The following is a 20,062-nucleotide window of genomic DNA, read 5'->3' on the forward strand; positions in this document are numbered from 1 at the left end:
CTATAAGAATCGTTTAACCTGTGCACGCACTCAAAATCGCTTGTGAAGTAGGCTCCTTTATGTTCCAGTACTTCATGGCATCAAATTATATCACATTAAAATGTTCTTAGTTTAAAACATATTAAATAAATGCAAGTCAGGGTTGACGCATGAATATTTAAAGCTCACATTACATTACACGGAGAAATAGCAGAAGAAAAAGGGGGTGGGGAGAGATAACAGTTCATTATATAAATATTGGTAGAAATAAAACATCCTGCACATAAATTTTGTCCAGCAAAATATGTTCTTATTACTTACAAATCATGGTATTGTTAAATTTAAAAGGAAATATGAGAGGAAATAAACTGATTTACACTGTTTTCAATGTTAAATAATCAGTGCCAGTAAATCTTTTCAATGCCCCGTTTTGGATTCTTAGGTAATTGTGGATTGCTGGGAAGTGTTGGCAAATTTTAAATACAACTGACTCCTTATTTTCCATATTCATATATTGCGAGTGTAACTACAGCATAGTGAATTTTATCTCAAAATTCTCCAAGAGTTGCCTTCAAATCGCATCCCTGTATACGGCATATACTTGACGTCTGCCATGTGTACCTGTGCGCTGGAAACCAGTCGTGGAACTGAATTGAATTACTGGATTTGAGTTGAAATGAACCCATCCAAATAACCCAAGTCTCCGCTGTTTGAGGCTTCTCTCAATAATACTTTTAATTAAAGCTAGAACGGCAGTGAAGTAAAACAACAATAGCAATAACCCCCCAGGAGCATCAGATTCCCAGAACACAGCCCCATCGTGTTTTCTAGCACTACCCCTGTGTTTCTGGGTGGCAAGCTGTTAGCACATGGTGTTTCAGCGAGCCAGTAGCCGGAGCTCGAAGCCCCTTATGTGCAGAGGACCCCAGTGCCAGCAGAAATGGGTACTTCAACCCAAACGATTCCTCAGCCCTTTCCCACCGCAGGCGCCGATTGAAAACCTGCTGCGGTGGCTGGCCTGCGCTGCGCGCTTTTTTGCGCTCTGTGGCCGGGGAGTTGCCAGTGGAGAGGTGACCCCATCCACCCGGGCGCCGCCCCTAGGCAAGCGCCAAGCTTAGGCCTTGAGAAACCTACTCGGGGACTCGGCATCCACCCTCAATCCTGACACCATCCAGACCAGCAAACGCAGCGGGGAGGGGCTGGGCATTAGCGGCTCGTCCTGCAGAAGGTGCGGTGCCACGTGCGCGCTGCGCGGACCCCGAATCCTGCGAGTCCAGCTGCGGCCTCAGCTGCTCCCAGAACTGGGCCCCCAGCTTTAGGGCGGGGCCTCTTCCTAGCTTTCTTGCCTGGACGTCGGTTGCCACCCGCCCTCAGAGTAGGCTCCAACCCAGAGCCACAGGATTGGAGTCGTTCTCCGCGGCTTCTCCCAGGGCTCGCACAGAGGGAGGCCCAGAGGCGGACCGCGGTGGTCCAACCCTTGCTGAATTCCGGGCTGGGGGTCTCGGGGTGGCGCCGGGCCGAAATCGAGCCTCAGTCTCGGCTCCACAAACCCAGGAGTCTTCAGGCGTTTCCTGGCCGAATAGCAGAGCCCGACCTAGGCTCCTTGCCTCCCGACGTCGGCCTCCCCCTCCCTGGACTGCAGCGTCTTAGCTGGAGGGAAACTCGCAGCGTGCCTAGGCCAACCCCTTCTGCGATTCTTTTCTTTTCCTGTCACTCTCTGTTCTCGGTTTCTGCTTTCTCCCTCTCACAGAATGCCAGAGCGCGCAGGGGCCTTGGAGGAGCCTCCGCGCCAGCCCCTTTCCTGGGTCTCCAATCTGCCTTTCGCACAGTCTTGTCTCTCCCTCTCCATATTTCTTTCTTTATAGATTCTCCCCGCACTTCCTCGCTTTTTTAGCCAGCTTGTCTCTCTGCTTCTCTAAAATTTGCCTCTCCTTTTCTCCCCCGGCATAGCATTAAACAAATCCAGGTGTATCGAGGTTGGAGACGTTCCGGCAAAGTGTACAGGAAAAAAAAAAAAGCCTTATTCTGTCCTCGGGACATTTCCGGTCACTACACTTTGGCTTTCCCTTGAGGTGGTGCCAGTGCTGGTTCAGCCACGCAGGCCGCAGCTACCAAGGCGCCGGCTCGCTAGCTCTCGCTCCCTAGCTGTGTCTGCGTATGTTCGAGCGTGGATTTGTGTGTCGATGGTTGCAAACTAGGGCAAGTTCTCCAAATCGAAAGCTGAGCGGAGTTGGGTTTCTAGGATTCTAGGGCTGCGGGAAATTGAGTGGGGGATTTTGGCGGGGTCCCAATGCCGATCTGAGCCTAGACTCTACGTGCCCATGGCCCCTGTCCAGTATCTCTAGGGTCGCAGCATCAATTCCGGGTCCCCCGAAGAGATTCGCCACCTTCTCCGCGGCAGAGAGCTGCCCCTCGGTCCAACGCTGCGGGAGTCCGGGAGGTCCGAAGCCGCTGGCCAGGCGCAAGGGGACGGCAGGGTTGGCAAGGGGATGGCGGTTGGGCCTGGGTACCCCGCGGGGTGGGGGTGGGGGCTCTGTGAATTGTGGGCACTGGCGCCACACGACCGGCGGGGTTATGAGTAAGGGCGGGCGCCCCCTCGGGAACGCATATTTGTTTCGCGTTGGTCTGCAGCGCACAGAGTACGACGAGGCGGCGCGGGGGTCAGGTATTTCCGAGCACCGCGAATCCACAGCTCCTGGTGCATGGCCTAATCCTCTGCCCTTCCTGCGTGCGGACAGGAATGGAGCAGTGGCCGGTGTACCCTCCCTAATCCAAAAGCCCCACAAAGCCAAACACACACGCAAAACTCACCAATGCATCCCACAAACACAAAAACTAAAGCCAACACACGAAAACATAAACCAAAACCCCCATCAAACGCACTGCTCATAAAAACAAAATCAAAATCGAAGAAAAGACACAGGCAAACAAAATTCACCTAACGCAAAACACAAACGACAACCACTAGTACAAAATCAAAACACCGCGCAGAAAGAACAGCCTTCCAAACGACACACAAAAAGACAGCCTACAAGGACAAAGTACAACACGCGCACACAATTAAAACATAATACAGAAAACAAAACCCACCCAAAAGACCAAGGCTCACAGAGCAAAACCCGCTAAAATGAAATCCACGAACAACCAACACGCTAAACACCCGAAACAAAAGACTCTCGCGTGGATAATGAAAAGAAAACAAAAAACAAAACAAACCCTCTAAATAGAAAACAAAAACAAAAAACCCAAACGACTCCCGTCCCCAGCCCGGGGTGAAATGTCAATTCCGGGAGGGCTTTTGATCTCTAGGCGCGGACAGGCCGCTCCTCCTCGGCGCAGCCTCCCGGCGCGGGTTAGGCGGGAGAGCGGGAAGCAGGGGCTGCGGCCGGGTTGCGGAGGGAGAGACGAGCGCTCGGAGATGGCCAAAAATCAAGTCGCCGGGGCATGGACCCGGACGCGTAGGCTGCAGGAAGAGGCTGCGCAGGGGGACTGCGCAGACTACTTGGGGGGGGGGGGAGGGGGCCGCCGGGGAATCCACAGCCACGTTTCCGATAGTGGCGAAAGCGGCTCAGTGGATAAGCGATGTCCGGTTCCCGCGTCCCCCGCCCCCTTTTCTCGAGCTCTGGGCTCTTCCCCCCAGGTTGCGGCCCATCCTCGTGACCACCCCCTCCAAAAAACAAACAACACTTTCGCTGAGGACGATTCACTTTTCGAAACTGCCATTGTCCGGCGGGCCAAGAGTCCTCCTGCGGATCTCTCCCCCGCCCTGGAGAAGCTTGCCCCTGCGACCACCCCACAGCGGGGCCCCACGAGCTTCCAGTGGCCAAGCCTAGCAGCTGGACTCGGGACTTGGGAGGAGAAAGGGGAGGGAAGTCTTGAGCCCGGGCCGAAGAGAGCGGGCTGGACATGCCAAACCTCTGCCCGGTCTCTTTGATTTCCCCTCTGAAATCAAGTCTTGGGGCTCGGGGACGCCGCAATGTCTCGGGGCTGGAGGGCAAGGGGATTCCACTTATGGGCCGGGGTAAGGTGTCTGGAACTCCCGCCAGCCTCCAGGACCTCCTGAGACGGTTCTGCTCAGCCCAGGTGCTCCAAAGCGGAGGCCCGGATTTTATCTCCAGCATTTCACAGCTTAACCTGTGTGCTCGGGGCCAGGATGGGACATGGTGTGTGGATGGGCTCTGGGACCAGGAATGGTACCCGGGCGCTCTGGCACTGCCCTAGAGTCAGGGACACAGCAATAGTAATAGAGCTGCAAAATGGGGTGGGGGTGGAGTGGATGAGAGCTCTGGGGGGCGGGCGCCGCCCTAGGGGTGAATCTGAGGAAACTGGAACGCCCCCCTCTATGCCTGGCAACACTGCTTGCCTCTAACCCCCTTTCAAAGGCACCTGCTTGGCAGGGTGGTTAATTTCTTAAAAAACAAAAACGCGGCCTGCACCCTCTTCCGCGGCGGGGTTTGCACCTCAAGGGGTCACCGGCCTCGCGCACCGAGCAGAGGGCCGCAACACCCAGACGCAGGGATTTGTAGAAGGTGCGGCCGCGAGGCCAGGGCTCCCGGCCCGCCTACGGTCGGCCCCTCGCCGTTAGAGAGCAGGTTAGCGCCCGGCTCCGTCTGAAGCCTTCCTTCCCTCCCCCCCCACCCCCCTATAAAAGTCCTGGGCGGCGCGGCGGCAGTATTGCTGCTTTCCCGGCCTCCCGCACTATTCCGGCCCGGCCCGGCCCGCCCCGTCTGGCCAGCTGAGCAGGCCGGGCCGCAGAGCGCGGACACCCTTTCCCAGTTCGGGGCCGGCAGTGCGGGGCGGCACGCTGGGGGCGCGGCGTGTCTGGGGACATCTTGTGATGTTGGCGAGAACAGGACATGATCTCACATGGCGAGAAGCTCTTTAGTTCCTTAATCATTTCACGGTGCCTTCGGACGCTTTTTTTCCACCTAAAACGTTTAGTTTCAGCTCAGTGATCAGCTACCCCAGCTCGGCGGGGGAGCGGAAGGCTTGAATTATTCCGACCTGTGAGCGGCCCCTGACACCAAAAAAAAAAAAAAAAAAAAAAAAAAAAAAAAGAAAGAAAGAAAGAAAAAAAAACAGAAGCACAAAAAAGTGGAAACTTTTTTTTCCCTGTCCATTACATCAAGTTCTGAAAAATCAAAATGGATTTAGAGAAAAATTACCCGACTCCTCGGACCGGCAGGACAGGTAGGACCTGGATAACGGGCTCTAGGCGTGCTAACTCAGAGACCCAGCCGGGCGCTGGTCCTCCAACACGTCGGCCCTGGGGGAGGGGGTGCGCCTCATTTTCGCAGGGATTGACTGCGCGTCTGTCTGTGGCATGTTTCTTTTCACCAAGCTGTTCACACACTTCTGCATCAGTCCAAGTGTTTGCGAGTTTGCGTGTGTTTTTCTCTGTTTCTGAATGTTTATTTGGATGTTTATCTGGCAGTCTGAAAGTTTGTTTGGGTCTGTGTGTTTACATAGGGGTTCAGAGTGTGCATGAGTGACAAAGAGTTTGTGTCCTTATATATATATATATATATATATATATATATATATATAGACCCCCACACACATATATATACATATGTGTATATATATATACATATTATCAAAAATTTTGAGTGTGTTTTGAAGAATCGATGTGCCTGTGTGTGTGTATCTTTATATTCATGAGTCTGTTAGTATGTGTTTATAAGTTGCTATTCCTGGATACTGTTCTTCTGAGTACCCAAAATGTGTGTCTGTGAGTGGCATATGTGTAATTTGGATGAGTGTCTGAGTGTACATCTACTCCTTTAAGGATCTGTGTTTACCTGTCACATCCCAAGTGATTCTGGAAGTGAGAATAAGATGGTTACACCAACCCCTCCATTTTTGGATGTCAGCAGCTGTTCACTGTGCACATGCCAACGTACATGAAAGTGCCTGCCTCTAGGCACAAAGATGGGTCTGGGACCTGTGGGGGTCTGTTGTATTCAGTCTGCCATCAGTCAGGCTCAGGTTTCCATTCTGTTGAGAGAACAGGAGTGGAGGTGTGCAGCCCTTCAGTGTGTGGTGGACACTGCTTCACTCTGTGGGTACTGTTGAGCCTACCATTTGTACAAAAGAGTTTCCTGTTGCAGGCACAACTTTGACAGGTGAGAGGAGGCTAGCTGTGACATTTCTAGGGACCCCCAGCCTGCCTAAGCTCTTACCTAGACAAGCCTCTGACACTGTTTTGTGTGTGTGTGTGTGCACACGTGCGCACGTGTGCTGAGGTTTTATCTTGTGGGTGCCAGGAGGAGAGCACAAGTAGGTGGACATATGTGCCTAACCAGGACAATTAGCTCTGAACCTATGTGCACAAAGGTCTTCCTGGCACAGAGCCTGGTATGCCTCCCACAAGCCCAGGCAGTGAGTGGCAGGGTGTGTTTATATCTGAGAGGAGGTGGCAGGCAGCAGGAAGCTTCTGTCTGCCCCGAGGTAAAAGCCAGGTATGGGCACCTCTTTTACTCATTAGGCCAAATGTGCTAAACCCCCATCCAAACACACTTCTGGCTCTGACAGAACTCCCCTTCCCCTGTCCCTATGGCTATGTGAGCCCCTACCTCCTGCTCTAAATACAGGTTAAAAAGCAGAGAGAGAGAGGTGGGGTTGGGGGCAGGGAGGGGGGCGGTGAACTTGTATCTCAAACCCAGGACAACTCCCTAGGCATATATGTGTTTCCAAAATCATGAGTGAAGAGAAGTTAGGGCAGAAATCTAAGAGGCAGGGAATTGAAACGGATTCCCCAGGGTGAAGGCATAGGAAAGGGAAACGGGAAACCCCCTCTGCTCCATCCCCACTCTCCCCACTACTCCGCAGTGGGTCCCTTAGTAGGTGAGACTCCAGAGCTGTCTGCACTGGGGACTATGGGGTGTGTATGTGTTGGGAATGGGTCAGAGGCCTGTGAGGGTCCGTGAGAGGGTCTGCATGGCTAGCCCGGCTGCCTCTCCCAACAAGCTGTCTACGAAGACTGTAATTCATCGCGGTCGATGGGCTCTTTGATTAGTTCAATCGCCTGAATAATCGTTTAATCAATAAAGCATTTCGTTCCCCTGCAAGACAGGCCTGGGTGGGGCTCGGGACCCCTAGGCTGGCCAGAGTTTAAAAATCTGGAGAGCCATGCCCCCTCTTCACCAAGGGGTTGGGTGAGGGCCCTGCCAGGAAAGGGCAGTATCTCAGGTAACACTACACGTCCGCCTGTCTGCACCAGCCTGGAGGCTGGGGAAAAAAAGAGAGCTGGGAAACTGGGCAGGCTGGGGGTGTCCAGGTCTGGTTTTGGGGTTTATGCTCAGGCCTCTCCCCTCTTCCAACTTCAAGGCCTTTTATGGGTTGCTTGACAGCCCTTTCCCTCCTTCAGAACTGTATTCCATGCCTTCTCTCAACCTCAGTTTCCCCATCTGTATAATGAGGAAGGCATAGATGCCCTTCTAGCTGTAAGCCCAAGGTCGGGTGAGTTTCTACCTGAGCAAGGAGCCACTTCAGGATATTCTTGTCTAGCCTCTAACTTGTGGTACCAAAAAAGGAAAAACTGAGGTCCAGAGAGGGACAGGAACTTATTTAAGATCATAGAGGAGATATGGAGGGAGTAGGACTGGAAGGTAATTTTTCTGCCCCTAAACCTCTCATTTTTGCAGGAAAGGGTAATAGAGACCTAGCCTCCCCCTCTCCCCCTGGCCATGGCCCCTCTTGGAGGAAAATGGCAATTAGGCAAGTTAGTTGAGGTGGGGGTCAAGGAGTCCCAAGGCCAGGAAGACCAGGATAGGCTGAAACTGCCTGCGTGGATCTTGGCATCCATTCCCCTAACTCTGGAATGAGCCTGGTGGAATAATACCCTCTACCCATGGATCTTCATCTTTCAGAACCTTGGGATTCTTTTCAGGGATTCTTTTCAGATGCTTGGGAAAGCTGAGACCTAGGAGAAGCAGGACCTGCCTTTGGGAGAAATAAAAAGTAGTCCCAGAGTCTCTGGCCTTTGAGGTGCGCTGGTAATGATAATAAACCCCGACAAAGTCACTTTACACAGTTTTTGAAAAATCTGGCTAAATTCTCCCCTTTTTCTCCCACTCCGACCATTCATACAAACAGACTTGGGCCAGGTAGCGCAGACCTCTGATTCAGGCATAGGAATCATGCAGGAACCGGCTCTGACCTGACTAGCTGTGTAATTTAGGGTTAGTTGCTTTCTCTATTTGATGCTTTTTAAATGAGGGTTAGAGAGGACCCACCAAATTAGGACAGCACCATTTGGGCATCTCTGGCTTTCTCGAACTGAAAACCAATCTGAGCCCTGTAGGCCTCGCTTTACCCAAAGCAAGAGCCAGGAGATGGGCTGGACTTGGGCTGCAGGAGTTGATTTCTGGCCCAGTGAGCACTGTAGCAGCCCCAACCCCCAGAAGCTGCTGGGTGCAGGAGAGGCTGGCCCAGGGGGAGGGAGAGGGGAGGCGGGGAGGGTGTGTGTTCCGAATAAAGCCAGGTTTGTGTGTGGAGACCGATGTGGACATTCCTCTGAAGGTGGTTTCTCAAACATTATTCTCAATGGGCTTTCTTTCAATAGCAAAACTTTCAAAAGTTATTCGATCTACACAAATTAAATTCCTCCCTGGAGGATTTCCTTTCCCGGTCTCTGGCCTCCGATGCTTAGCACAGGGCCCGGACCAAAGTCATGCTGCAGCGGAAAGAAAACACACGACTGTTGCGCACAGCGAAGTCCCACCGCATTCAGCGCAGCGGTGTGGAGACCAGCTCCCTGATAGTCTTTCTCTCCTGGACCCAGACTCGTGGGCTGGTGAGCTTTCGGAGGCAGGACTGAAGTGGGTGCCCGGCTTGGTCAAGGAATCACTGTGTTATCCCGTGATAGTCAAGTAACTTCTTTGGGCCTCGATTTGGTGGCCTATAAGGCTGGGTTAGGTGGCCAGGATATCTGATGGCGCCTCTTGGCATTAGAAGTTCTGGGAGGCCGGCACGCTCAGGGGACTGTAAGTAATCCTGCATCAGGAGGGAAACTCCCTCTGCCCTGCGCACCACAAGGTGAGAAAGGGGACTGCCCTCGCTGCCCAGGTTAGGCTGCCCAACACCCTCCAGAAGCCGAAAGCCTTCTGTGTGAAATGGGAACCCGACCTATTCCTGTTCGAGTGATATATGTTGTTCCATTCAACCCTGACAGTACTTCGGAGGGATTTGGTCCAAGCTGCACTGGTATCGGAAGGAAAACTGGTTTGTACAGACATATCCTAGCTGGGTTCCCTTCCTCCCCCCAAAAAATTTAAAAAAAGAAACCCGCCCTGCCATCCCAAGAGTGGCTCTGGAGAAACCCTTCTGAGAAAGAGGTTTCCGGTTCACAACGTTTCTGCTACCCCCGACTTGCTATGTGACCTTGGACAGGTAGCCTCCTGTCTTGGCCTCAGGCTTCATATCTATAAAATGGGGAAGGCATAGCCTCAGGGCCTTTTTAGCTCTAAGACTTTAGAATCTGAATTTCTAGGCCTGAACTAGAGTGGGGCTGGAGGTGGAGGTGTCACTGGCTGCGACCCTTGGAGCGTCCCCATACTCCTGGCTCTCTGGTGGGAACGCAGAGCCACCACGTCGAATTCTTAGCCCACTTTTGATCCATCGAGCGCCACCGGGTGGAACGAACGTGGGAACCCTAACGCATCCTGGTCCCTCTGCGAGAGGTTGCAGTTTTCTGCTCCAAGACGAGAGGGGTGTGGTCAAAGATCAGGACAGGCGGGGTTCCAGACGTAGGAGAGGTAACACCGCCACCCCACCCCAGTGCATACGTCAGCCTCCTTGGCCCCCAGAGGACTTCCTGGGTCTGTTTTCTGCAGCTGTGTCCTGGAGGGGGTGGGGATGGTGTTACCCCCGGAAACTTATCTACCGTTCAGGGGCAGCTGGATCTGGGACAGGAACAGAAGATGGGTCTGAGGGCTGATCCCATGTACGAGTGTGAGAAATTGGACAGAAGTAGAGAGAAGGGAGATGGAAGTAGAGAATAATCTGGAAGTCCGAAGTAGAGAATAATCTGGGAGTCCTCCCAGGGTTAAACTGTGCTCTGTCCTCCTTACAAGCCCACATCCAGAGCAGGCATCTCAGAGCCCTTGCTTTGGTAGATTTATGTTTAATATTAGAAGATCATCACTTATGAATGTGAAACGGTGGGTCTCGGGACACGGGAGTCTTCTGTTATTCTTCCAGGGCTGGGATCCGGCACAGGCAGGTGCTCACAGGTGTAGAATGGCTGTCACATGATTCCATTTCAAAGTCCAGTTCCTTTGATTGTGGTTCCAGGGCCTCCCACCCCTGAGAAACTGAGTCTCGCTGGCCAAAGACCCTGCCCTTCTGGATCAAAAGAGTTCTTCTAGAAATCCACCCATCTTGTCTTAAAAGCGACAAGAACGTCCCCAGGAGAGGGAAGATCGTGTTTTCTCGACAACGGAAAGCTGCAGCACAGCAGCGCGCTCAGCTCTGCGTGGCCCTGGCAGATTGAATGCGCCTGCCCACCCACCCGCTTCAGGGACTGGATTCATTCAGTTCCCAAGAGGCCTTGCTCCGGATGCAGAATTGCCCTTGAAAACAGAAGCCTTCAGCTCCACTCATCTCTAGCCCCCAAGGCATCTGGCAGCTCCTGGTCTGAGGCTGGAAAGATGGGCTCAGGGCTCAGTGTTTGGGCAACCTAGTCCAAAGCCTCAGATAGACTTCTCCCCAAGGAACACCCTGATTACTAACTTTAAAGGAGTGTGAGATTTCCCCCCTCTATGTCTCTGCCTACCGTTAGCTCAGAATTGGGAACCCTTCAGTTGGAGCGGGGGAGGAGGGTGGACAAGGATGCAGCAGCGTCAGCTTAGTAGGCTCTTGATGAAACTATGAAATATCTCTGCTGGAAAGAGCCTTCATTAAAAACTAGGTAAGCCAACTGTCCATTTTACAGATGAGGAAACTGAGGTCAGTATAGAGCAGATGTGCACATACTACTTTTCCATCGCAAGTCTGATGGTGCTGAGATTGAAAGCCGGATCCCTACTGAGCCCCGTGTTTTCCTTCAACATCCGGTGTGTGTGTGTGTGCGCGTGTGTGTGCGCGAGCGCGCGCGCGCGTTTTCTGGAGACTGTTTTCCCCACCCTCACTCCCCACCCCCTATCCCTGACTTGGCTGCCCTCAATCCCTCAGGGCATCCCAGGGTTCCAATGCCACAGAGGGGAGGCCAGGCTCCGCCGGACCTGCTGCGGGACTCTCCAGGCACTGTGTGGATCCCCTTTCCCCTCCCCCAACCCGCGCTCCACTAGGCCTTCGCCCCGCGCGTTTGTCAATGAACGTGGCGCCGCCGCCTGGGCCCCGCCCCCCATTCTCTCCCATTGCCCAGGTATCGGCTAATCAGGCGGAGCCCGCCCGTTGCTCAGCCAATGGGGCGGTGTCTTGGGTCTGAGCCGGCTGCCACCGCTCTGATTGGCTCGATGAAGTGTGATTGGCAGGTTAGCCCCCGCCCCGCCCCCGCCCCCGCCCGGAGGGAGGCTGAGCCCCGGGCGGCGCTGTCCACACGCAGCGGGTCCTGAAAGCGGCTCCGGGGCGGCGCGGTGGCGCACTGTGCGCGCCGAGCAGGCGGAGGGCTACCGCCGGCGGCGGAGGCAGCAGCGCTGGGAGTCAAAGCCGAGGGAAGCTGCCTCTCAGCACCTGCAGTCCTGGCGGCCTTGGTCCAGGGGACCTTTCGCTCTCTCCTCTGTCCCTCGCTCTACGCCTGGGGCAGGCGCGGCGGCCGTCCCGGAAGAGGCAACTGAAAGACAGTCGAACCAGATCCCCGAGGGAAGGCAGCGGAAGCTCGAAGAGTTGGTGGATGCGAGACAGATACTCAGGCGAGGAGGAGACCGTCGCTGTTGTCCCCATTCCTGGTTCCGGCGATGAGGGAGCAGCGGGGGCCGCGGGAACTTTGAAGGCAGTGGGTCCCAGGGTGTGAGGGCTGCAGACTCCGGGGGACTCCGGAGTCTTGGCCCCAAAGTCAGTGGCGTAAGCGTCTCAGAACCCGCCGGGACCCCAGCGCCGCTAGAGAGGAAGTTCTTTGCAACTTCGTCCGAGACGTCGGAGAGCCGGGTGGAGAGAAGCTGAGGCGGCAAGTCAGAGCCCCAGAGACTCAAAGAAGCAGAAAGGGAAGGGATCCGGTGGAGACCGAGGGATCTAGGAGAGACTCCAGAGAAAGCGAGGCCGCGGAACCAGCCTGGCAGCCCTCGGGCCTCGCTGCCCCCCGAGTGAAGCCAAGGGCTGTGTGTCCCACAGGCCTCCTTAGAGCCGCTCCTACAGGAGGCCGGGGGGCGCCAGGCCGTCCCGGAGGCGGGCCCTAAACTATGCCCCCGAAACTGCGGGCGCCTTGGCCGCAGCTACCCCGGGCCGGGTGCGGAGCCGCTGAGTGAGCCAGCCCGGGAGGGAAGCCACTAGGAGTTGGGCGCACCGCTCCCAGCCGGACCGCACTAGCGCCGTTTTCCGCCTCTAGGATCAGCTCTTGGCGATCTCCGGCAGCGCGGCTCTGAGAGAGGACCCGAAGCTTCAGCAGTGTTTTCTGAGCCCAGCTCGCACAGTTCCCGGCCTGGCGGCGTGGCTCCGTAGCCTCGCCGGGCAGCCCCTTGGCGCCGAGAGGCGGCAGCGTGGGCCGGCCTGCAGTCTGGAGCGCCCCGATGGAAATACACTGTAAGCACGACCCGTTTGCATCCATGCATAGTAAGTAGGCGGCGAGCTCGCTTCTCTAACTCTCCCGCCGGGACGGGGTGGGGGGTGCCGGACCGTGGGGCAGGTACTAAGGACGGGAGGACCCAGGACTTTTGTGGCCGCGCAGTCAAGTTTGCAAAGTGCAGGGCTCCCAGGCAGGGAATGTGGAGCAAAGCGTCCGGTCGACCCGGCCGGAGCACCTAGCATCAGAAATCCCGCCTGCAGCAACCGGGTAGTGTAGGCAGCGAGCTGCAGCCTTTCCAGGGCTCCGGCAGCAACATCTCAGCGTGCGGGGAGAATGATGACTCGGACCCGGAGAGGGCTTTGGGCCCGGCCATTTGGAGGGCTCGAAGTTGTAGGCAGAGGTCAGTCTGAGTCTCAGACAGAGCCCCACACTCCAACCCTGATGACGCCTTTTTCAGCCGAGGGGCTGATCAAAACTGGGGCTTGGAGGGAAAGGGGGGCCCCAACAGTACCTGTGTGCTTGTATGTGTGGCAGAAGAGGTTGAGAGCCAAGGCAGGACACCAGGTCCAGAGCTCCAAAGGCATCCTGGAGTTGAGGAGTGGGATTTGAAAAATCAACGAAGTAGCCGTCCCTGAGCTGAGCTTCTGCTTAGAAGCTGCCAGTTCCTATAGAGACCCTTAAAGACACTATCAAGTCCTCTGCAGGACGCTTGCCTCATGATGGCTTCTCCCCTTAAAAAAAAAAAAATCAAGAAGAAGCCAATTAGTCACCATACAGGCACCCTCGCCTTCTGAAAGACACCGCGTGTGTAGGAGACGGGAAAGGTCATTTTGGGCACAGGCGAGGCCGGCCGGCTGCCTGACCTGTCGGGATCTGCCAGTTCACCCATTAGCACAGCTTCCCGTGAGATGAGCGCTCCTCTCACGGTGAGTTAATGCCGGATTAGATTCGGAGATTTCGAGGAAATTCCAACTGGAACGAATCGTATTTCCCTTCTGAGTGCTGCAGAGCTGGGCTGAAGCAAGGCGCCAGGCAACCAGCCGGGTACCCAGCTCGGACCCTCACGGGCTGCAGGTCAGGGAGTTGCTTCCGCGCTGGGAGCCCTCCCCAAGCCTTCAGACAGCCAAGGATCCTGCTTACCTAGCCTTGGATCCCCTATTTAACAAAGGCAGCAGAGACCCGGCTGGAGAGAAGGCAAGCTTCCCCGGGGCGAATATGTCTGTTTCTGCCCCTGAGGGCCAAATGGCCTGGTAGGCAGGGAAATGCTGATCTAGGCTGCAGGGGCTGGCTTCGGGCAAGTCAGTTTCTCTTTGTGTCAGTTTCCCAAGTCTGAGGTCGTCCACCAAAGCGGCTGGGAGATTTGGAGAGGAGCCGATTGATCGTATTCCAGCCCAAACGATTCCTCACTGTTTGGGGCCTATGCCAAAAAGGTTTCCAGTCCATGGTGACCCCAGCGCCCCCAGCAGCCGTCTTCTGCGCAGACTTAGCCGGGCTCAGGGGAGGCTCTGATCTCACATAGTGAGCCAGAAAGCAAAGGAGTTGGGGTCAATACTCTGAGATGTGACCAAGCCCTTAGCTCAGTCAAGGAGCAATTTGAGAACAAAACGGGGAGGGCTGCTGCCCTTGCGCTTCTATCTTCGCCTGCGGGAATCCGCTCACTGCCTCCTTCTGCACAGAGCCTGGAAGCCCAGAGGTTGTGCCCAGGTCCTTGGGAAGATAGCATCAGAACTGGGGGTCTCATGGCTGTGCATGAGGGTGAAGAAGGCAGCTCCTTCCAGGTGCAGGTTAGCCAACCGCTAATTCCTGTCTCTGTCCCTCCTTGTCCCAGCTCTCATCAGCCCCCTCCTTGAGAAGTGCTCCCTCCTTCCATTTTCAATTTCCCCTGCAGCACAGTGGGGGCTGGGCCCCAGCCTGCCTAGCTTCCAGAGCTGCCTTCTCTAGAAGTGCCCTTGGTTCTGATGCCCAAAGCTATTTGCTTGCACAATGGAGGCCCCACTTTGGAGCCCCAATTTGTTGGAGATTGAGTGGAGGGGTTCGCAGTAGATCCTGAGAGGTTTCCTGGTTGATAGGGGCTCAGACCAAGTCCCACCTTTTCATCTTCCTTCCTGGTGCTGGTCAGTTTCTTCCCCCAACTCATTTCCTCTCTCCCGCACTGGAGCAGGGTGGCTTCTGTGGGGAGGTGGTGTGGGGGAGGGGCAGACACTGCCCGGATATGGGCTTCTGAGTTCCCTTGCCTCCACCCCCAGCTATGGTTACCAGTTATAAGGCACTTTTATAGCCAGTCTCCTACCTGAGTGTCTTCTAAACTTTCAGCTACACCCATTTTACAGAGTATGATATTGAGGTCAAAGAGACAAAAGGACTGACAGGAAGTTCACATGGACAAAGCTGGAGGCAGTCTTTCGAGGATTCACGGAAGGGGAGAGAGAGGGACTCAGATTCCAGAGAGTGGGCAGTAGAAATCTGGGTGGTTACACACAAGTGCAAGGCACTGTCTGTCTGATTTAAATATGTCTGTATCCATGACCCCACTGTCCATGTATGTCAGCACCTGTCTGTTGGTTAGAGAGTCCATTAAGGAGATTTTATCCCTGCTCTTTCCTGTGTTCCTGTTTGCGTGTTTGTTGTCCCTTCATTCATCCTCTCCTATGTCAACAGGAGCAATTTCAATGACCCTATGGATCCTGGAGTTCAGTCTACCACTGAGTCAGCACAGACCCTCTCCCCAAGACCCTATGCCCAGACATGGTCTTTGGGGGTGTGGACAGGGGGACCCTGGTGGGCAGCATGTCCTTATTGGGGCCTGAGGAGCATCTGTGGAGTCCAGCCCCTCCCAAACTAGAGCCACAAAGGCCCCAGGGGTGTCTGCAATTCAAGCCTTCTCCCCTGCCCTCCCCTATTCCAAACCCTGCTCTGTCTGCCCTGTGGGGGAGGGGCTGTGTTTCTCTTGTATCTGCGTGTTGGTTTCCTGGTTTTTGCCTTGATTTGTTTGCATCTGTCTCTATGTCAGTCTCTCTGTAAATTCTGCTTGGCCCTGAGAAGTGTAGCTGAGTCCACGTTTCCCCCCAGTACCTCCCATATGATGAGCCCTCACTCAGCTGGAGTCCATAGGAAGTAGAGGCTGGGACTTGGCTTCTCTGAGGAAGTGCGGGGCTAGAGCTGGGGTCCCGGAAAACAAAGGTTCCCCTCCACGGATGTCCCCAGTCTTCCAAATGCCCCCATGCTGGGCTTCCTCCGTTTTTCTCATCTCTCTTCTTGCCTCCCACTGTATGCCACATTCACCTTTCTTTTCTTTCTCTTCACCCTGTTCTGGTCAATCCATTCTTTTTTCTCCTTCTCTTTATTTCTAACCTGAGGCTTCCCTTCCAGGTTCTCTCTCCTTGCTGTCTGTCTCATCTCATTGAGTTCCTGCTCTTTGTACACTTGCCCTCACACCTCTTCTCCTGATTTCTCTCCCTGTCCTCCTGCCTCCCTTCTCTCAGGTTTCTGGTTTCACTTCTTTCTGATCTCAGGGTGAGGGACATTGCCTTCTCAGTCTGCAGTTTTAAATCACCAACCCACCACCCTTCATATGCTCTAATAGATAGGACTGGGACAGAGGCAGAGAGGGCCAAGTGGGTTTAGGGGCCTTTCCAGGAAGTTGAGGGACCCGCCAGGTCATCCTGGGTCTGGTGCCAGCTGTAGATCATACTCTGCAAGAACATAGCTGCTGGAGCATTGGTAGCCTTGCCTTTGTGGTCAAGACTAGAGGGTGTGGGGACTTGCTGTTACCTAGAGTGTCTGACCCTTGGGGTTTTTTTCCCATGCTGCAAACGGTCCCCAAAGCTTCCAAATGTCCTGTAGGATTGCTTTTGGAAATTTAAGTCCTCTGAAGGTTGCCACTGTGTTTTGGGCAGAAAATTTAAATTGCTAGTAGTATAGGGAACAGGCCATTGCAGATGGCCCCAATGCCTGGACTAATAGGTTATCTCAAAAGTGTGCTAAGTGCTTTTAGCTTCCTTTTTGTCCTCTCAGATAAGCTTGTACCAATTTTGAATTTACTTGCTTCTTAAATTCAGCCTGTTATTGAAAGACCCATACAACCGTTTTCTTATTAGGTGCTCCCAACTCCAGGACAAAGCTTTCTTAAGACCTTGACCAGGGATGGCTGTAATCTTTTTGTTTTAGGTGAACTATGCAGTTGTGTTCCTAACTGTAAAATTCTGTTCGGGATGGTTTTCTTTTTTCTTATGTCCGGAATGTTTTAGAACAATCAAAACTGATTAAAGCTCATTTTGAAAATCAAAAAAGAAATTCAGCTTAGAACTAGAATTAAGTACTGTCATCAACCGTAAAATTGTTTTTTTCCCTTGAAATTTTCCTGAGTTTGCAAATTTGGGGAAATATTCAATTCGGACTCTCATGGGAAATTTCAGTGAACAGCTTTGGCAGTTTTTAGGAAATAGGTTATGTTATGGGTAGATTTCCCCCCTCTATTTCAGATATTGTTCATGAACCTGGATAGTAGTTGAGTGCTGGGGGGGAATAGCTGCGATGAGGTGGCTATTTTATGTTTTAGAGTTGAAATGTGTGTGTGTGTGTGTGTGTGAGAGAGAGAGAGAGAGGGAGAGAAGGAGAGAGAGAGAGAGAGAGAACCTCCGAGATGCCCTGGCTTCCCCGAGTACAGTCCAGTCCCTGGCAAGTCCCAGTTTAGGAGATTTCCCCCTTCTTGGCCTCTGAGCTGCCAGCAGCATTGGTGAATGCTTGGACTTGGCTTCTGGCTTTTGACAGTCCTCAGCGATGTCAGTTAGTGGCTAATTAACAGCTACAAGGTCAATGATGTTGCTATACTGGGTCACTCTGTGTTTACTGATTTGGCTCTTCATTTACTTGGATCCCTATTTCTCTCCAGATGGACCTTGATGTAAGAGAAGGGAGCTTATTGGGTGAAGGAGATACTTTCCCAGACTCTTTTTAGTTAAAATCCATCCCAGAGCCCTTGTAAAACCTGGGACTCAGAACAACCCACCCCCCTCCCCCACCCCGCCCGGCTTCTTTATTTCCCCTGAACCAACTTAAAGCTGCTTGTTGATTGCAAAACACTCCAAAAATTCCAGGGAAACTCCTTTATAACAAATCCTGATACAGTAGAGTGAAATGTAATCCTTTGGCCCATTTCTTTTGTGTGCTCTAAGAGGGTACAGTAGTGAAGTCTGTATGTCAGCCTCACCTTTTTTGTTTGTTTATTTTTCCCCCATCTTTATTGAAGTATGAGCCTCATCTTCTTAAAGAAAGGGGTTTTATCAAGGCAGTGGTTGGGTTTTGTCCAGTAATCTACAGATACTATTAAAAAAATGTTTTTTTAAGTCCTTAGCCCTTGAATCAGATTTGCTGATTTAAAAAACATTCCCCCCCACCCCAAGATCTAGCTTTATTAGAGTAGTCCTTTTTACTTTTAAAGATATTTGTTAGAAGGAAAGAGTTTCATTTTTAAAAATCTCTTTAAATTTTATGCATTTTAAAATGTATCTTCTCCCTAGGATCTATCTTAGATGTCAGCATCATGTATATAATAATAAATTCTGTCCCCAGTATAGACTGAGGTCTTCATATATTCCATTGTTAAAAAAAATTACAGAGAAAATACTAGTAACTAAAGGAAACATAGTATGGGGATGCTTGCTATCAATAGCCCAACTGACTTGCTGAAGATGGACAAAGGCTAAAGTTTATTTTAAAAGGCCATCTGAGGGGTTCATGTAGCCTGCACGATCAGACCCCAGGCTCAAGATAGCCAGCTCGCACCAATTTCTGATCAGAGGGACTCTGGCTGCTCAAAGTGGAGCTTCTACTCCTGTATGACTGGTTCTAACCACCCTTTCCCTTGCCTTTTGTTTCTGATCTATTTCAGGACATGGAGGAGTGAATCAGCTTGGGGGGGTTTTTGTGAACGGACGGCCACTCCCGGATGTAGTCCGCCAAAGGATAGTGGAACTTGCTCATCAAGGTGTCAGGCCCTGCGACATCTCCAGGCAGCTTCGAGTCAGCCATGGTTGTGTCAGCAAAATTCTTGGCAGGTAAAGGCAGGAGCTTCAGGCTTCCCTTGATTTTTCAAATAATGACCTAAAACATGACCCACCAGCTGTGTCCAACGTGGCAGTGTTGTAGTGAGAATCATGGTGGCACTTCTCCCACATGCACAGCGCTTTGGAGTTTGCAGAGCCCCTTTGAGGCCATTCAATTCAAAGTAGCCCCAGGAAACCCCTGTTATGTAGTGGGGTGACTCAGGAGGGGTGACATGTTTTTTGAAAGCCTGTGAATTATTCCAAGGAAGCCAAGAGTAAGAGGTTCTTGGGAATTTCCCCGTAACATCTTTGGTGAGCTCAGGGCCTGAGCAGGGCTGGGTGGAAAATCTACAAGTTATAAAATAACATAACCAGACTTCAGTGTTTCATTTTAATGTTTTCAAAAAGTACATTCCATTTTTAAAAGTCAGCTGTCATTTTCAGTTTTGAGTTATCATCTACTCTATTATTTTGGGCTGCAGTATTTTCCTTCTATATGTTTTGTTTCCTTCATAGTGACAGGCATCCTAAATATATAGGAAATTAGAGAAGGAAAAAAAATAACCCAAACAAACACTAACTCTAAAATCTGACATTTGAAAATTGCCACTTGACCCCGTGATTTGCTGCAAGCAAGATACTAACAATGCCAATTCTCCCAGAGGGCTCTACAGCCTCTTAATGTGCCTGTTTATTTTCTCGGGTGAGGTGGTCCAGGGAAGCTTGTTTTGAGATGAGGAGACAAATCTAGAGGGCGAAGTGACTGACTCAGGTCCCTCTAGCCAGTCAGCACTCAGACTGGGAAGAGGCCTTAAGAACTCTGAGACCATCTGCATCTCGCTGTACCACCAAACCAAAGCCACAAGTGTGTTTCCAGGCATGTGAAGTTGTTACAGGTCTGCCCTGGCAGCCAGCAACATTCTTGGGTTTAGCTGTCAATGCTCTTTCAGGGTTTCTCTTACCAGATCAGAAAACAGCCTTTGGCCTGTAGCTTGCGTTATGGTTTGAGAACAGATGCCTGAATAGAAAATAAATATTTTGAAGTTTGTCAGTGCCATCGTGACTTTCTGCTTACTGTTTCCCTTCCATCTGCTGGAATTTAAGACATTCTCTGAGATGGAGGGAACAACAGTTTTTAACCTTGAGGAGACTTGCCGGAGGCTGAGAGAATAAGTTTCAGGGCCAGGGGTTTGGCGGCCCCTTTAGAGACCATCTGCCCCTGTTTATTCCTCATGCCCCTGCCCATCCCAGGTCACCCCAGCCGTGGAGGTTGTGTGCTCCACTCCTGTTTAGCGCCCTGCAGCTAATGAGCCTCAGCCTGATTTCAAGGAGGAGGGCAGGACATCAGCGTGGTGTTCTTGTTAGATGGTGATTT

General features: G+C 52.5%; 1 protein-coding gene across 2 annotated transcripts in view; it reads left to right on the forward strand.

Annotated features, from left to right (window-relative positions):
• The first annotated feature begins 5,035 nt into the window (after positions 1-5,035).
• PAX5 (paired box 5) overlaps positions 5,036-20,062 on the forward strand; it is a 182,254-nt gene continuing 167,227 nt past the window's right edge. The window contains exons 1-2 of one of the 2 annotated variants that reach the window (XM_057722324.1): positions 5,036-5,169; positions 18,534-18,699. In XM_057722324.1, coding sequence (XP_057578307.1) covers positions 5,124-5,169; positions 18,534-18,699 — 212 coding nt within the window. In that variant the 5' untranslated portion in view covers positions 5,036-5,123. Of the gene's footprint in view, positions 5,170-12,047; positions 12,691-18,533; positions 18,700-20,062 lie in introns of those variants that run through there. The other variant, XM_057722325.1, reaches the window with a different exon arrangement.

This window comes from Hippopotamus amphibius, chromosome 2 (genome assembly GCF_030028045.1).
Source record: "Hippopotamus amphibius kiboko isolate mHipAmp2 chromosome 2, mHipAmp2.hap2, whole genome shotgun sequence".
Lineage (NCBI taxonomy): Eukaryota > Metazoa > Chordata > Mammalia > Artiodactyla > Hippopotamidae > Hippopotamus > Hippopotamus amphibius.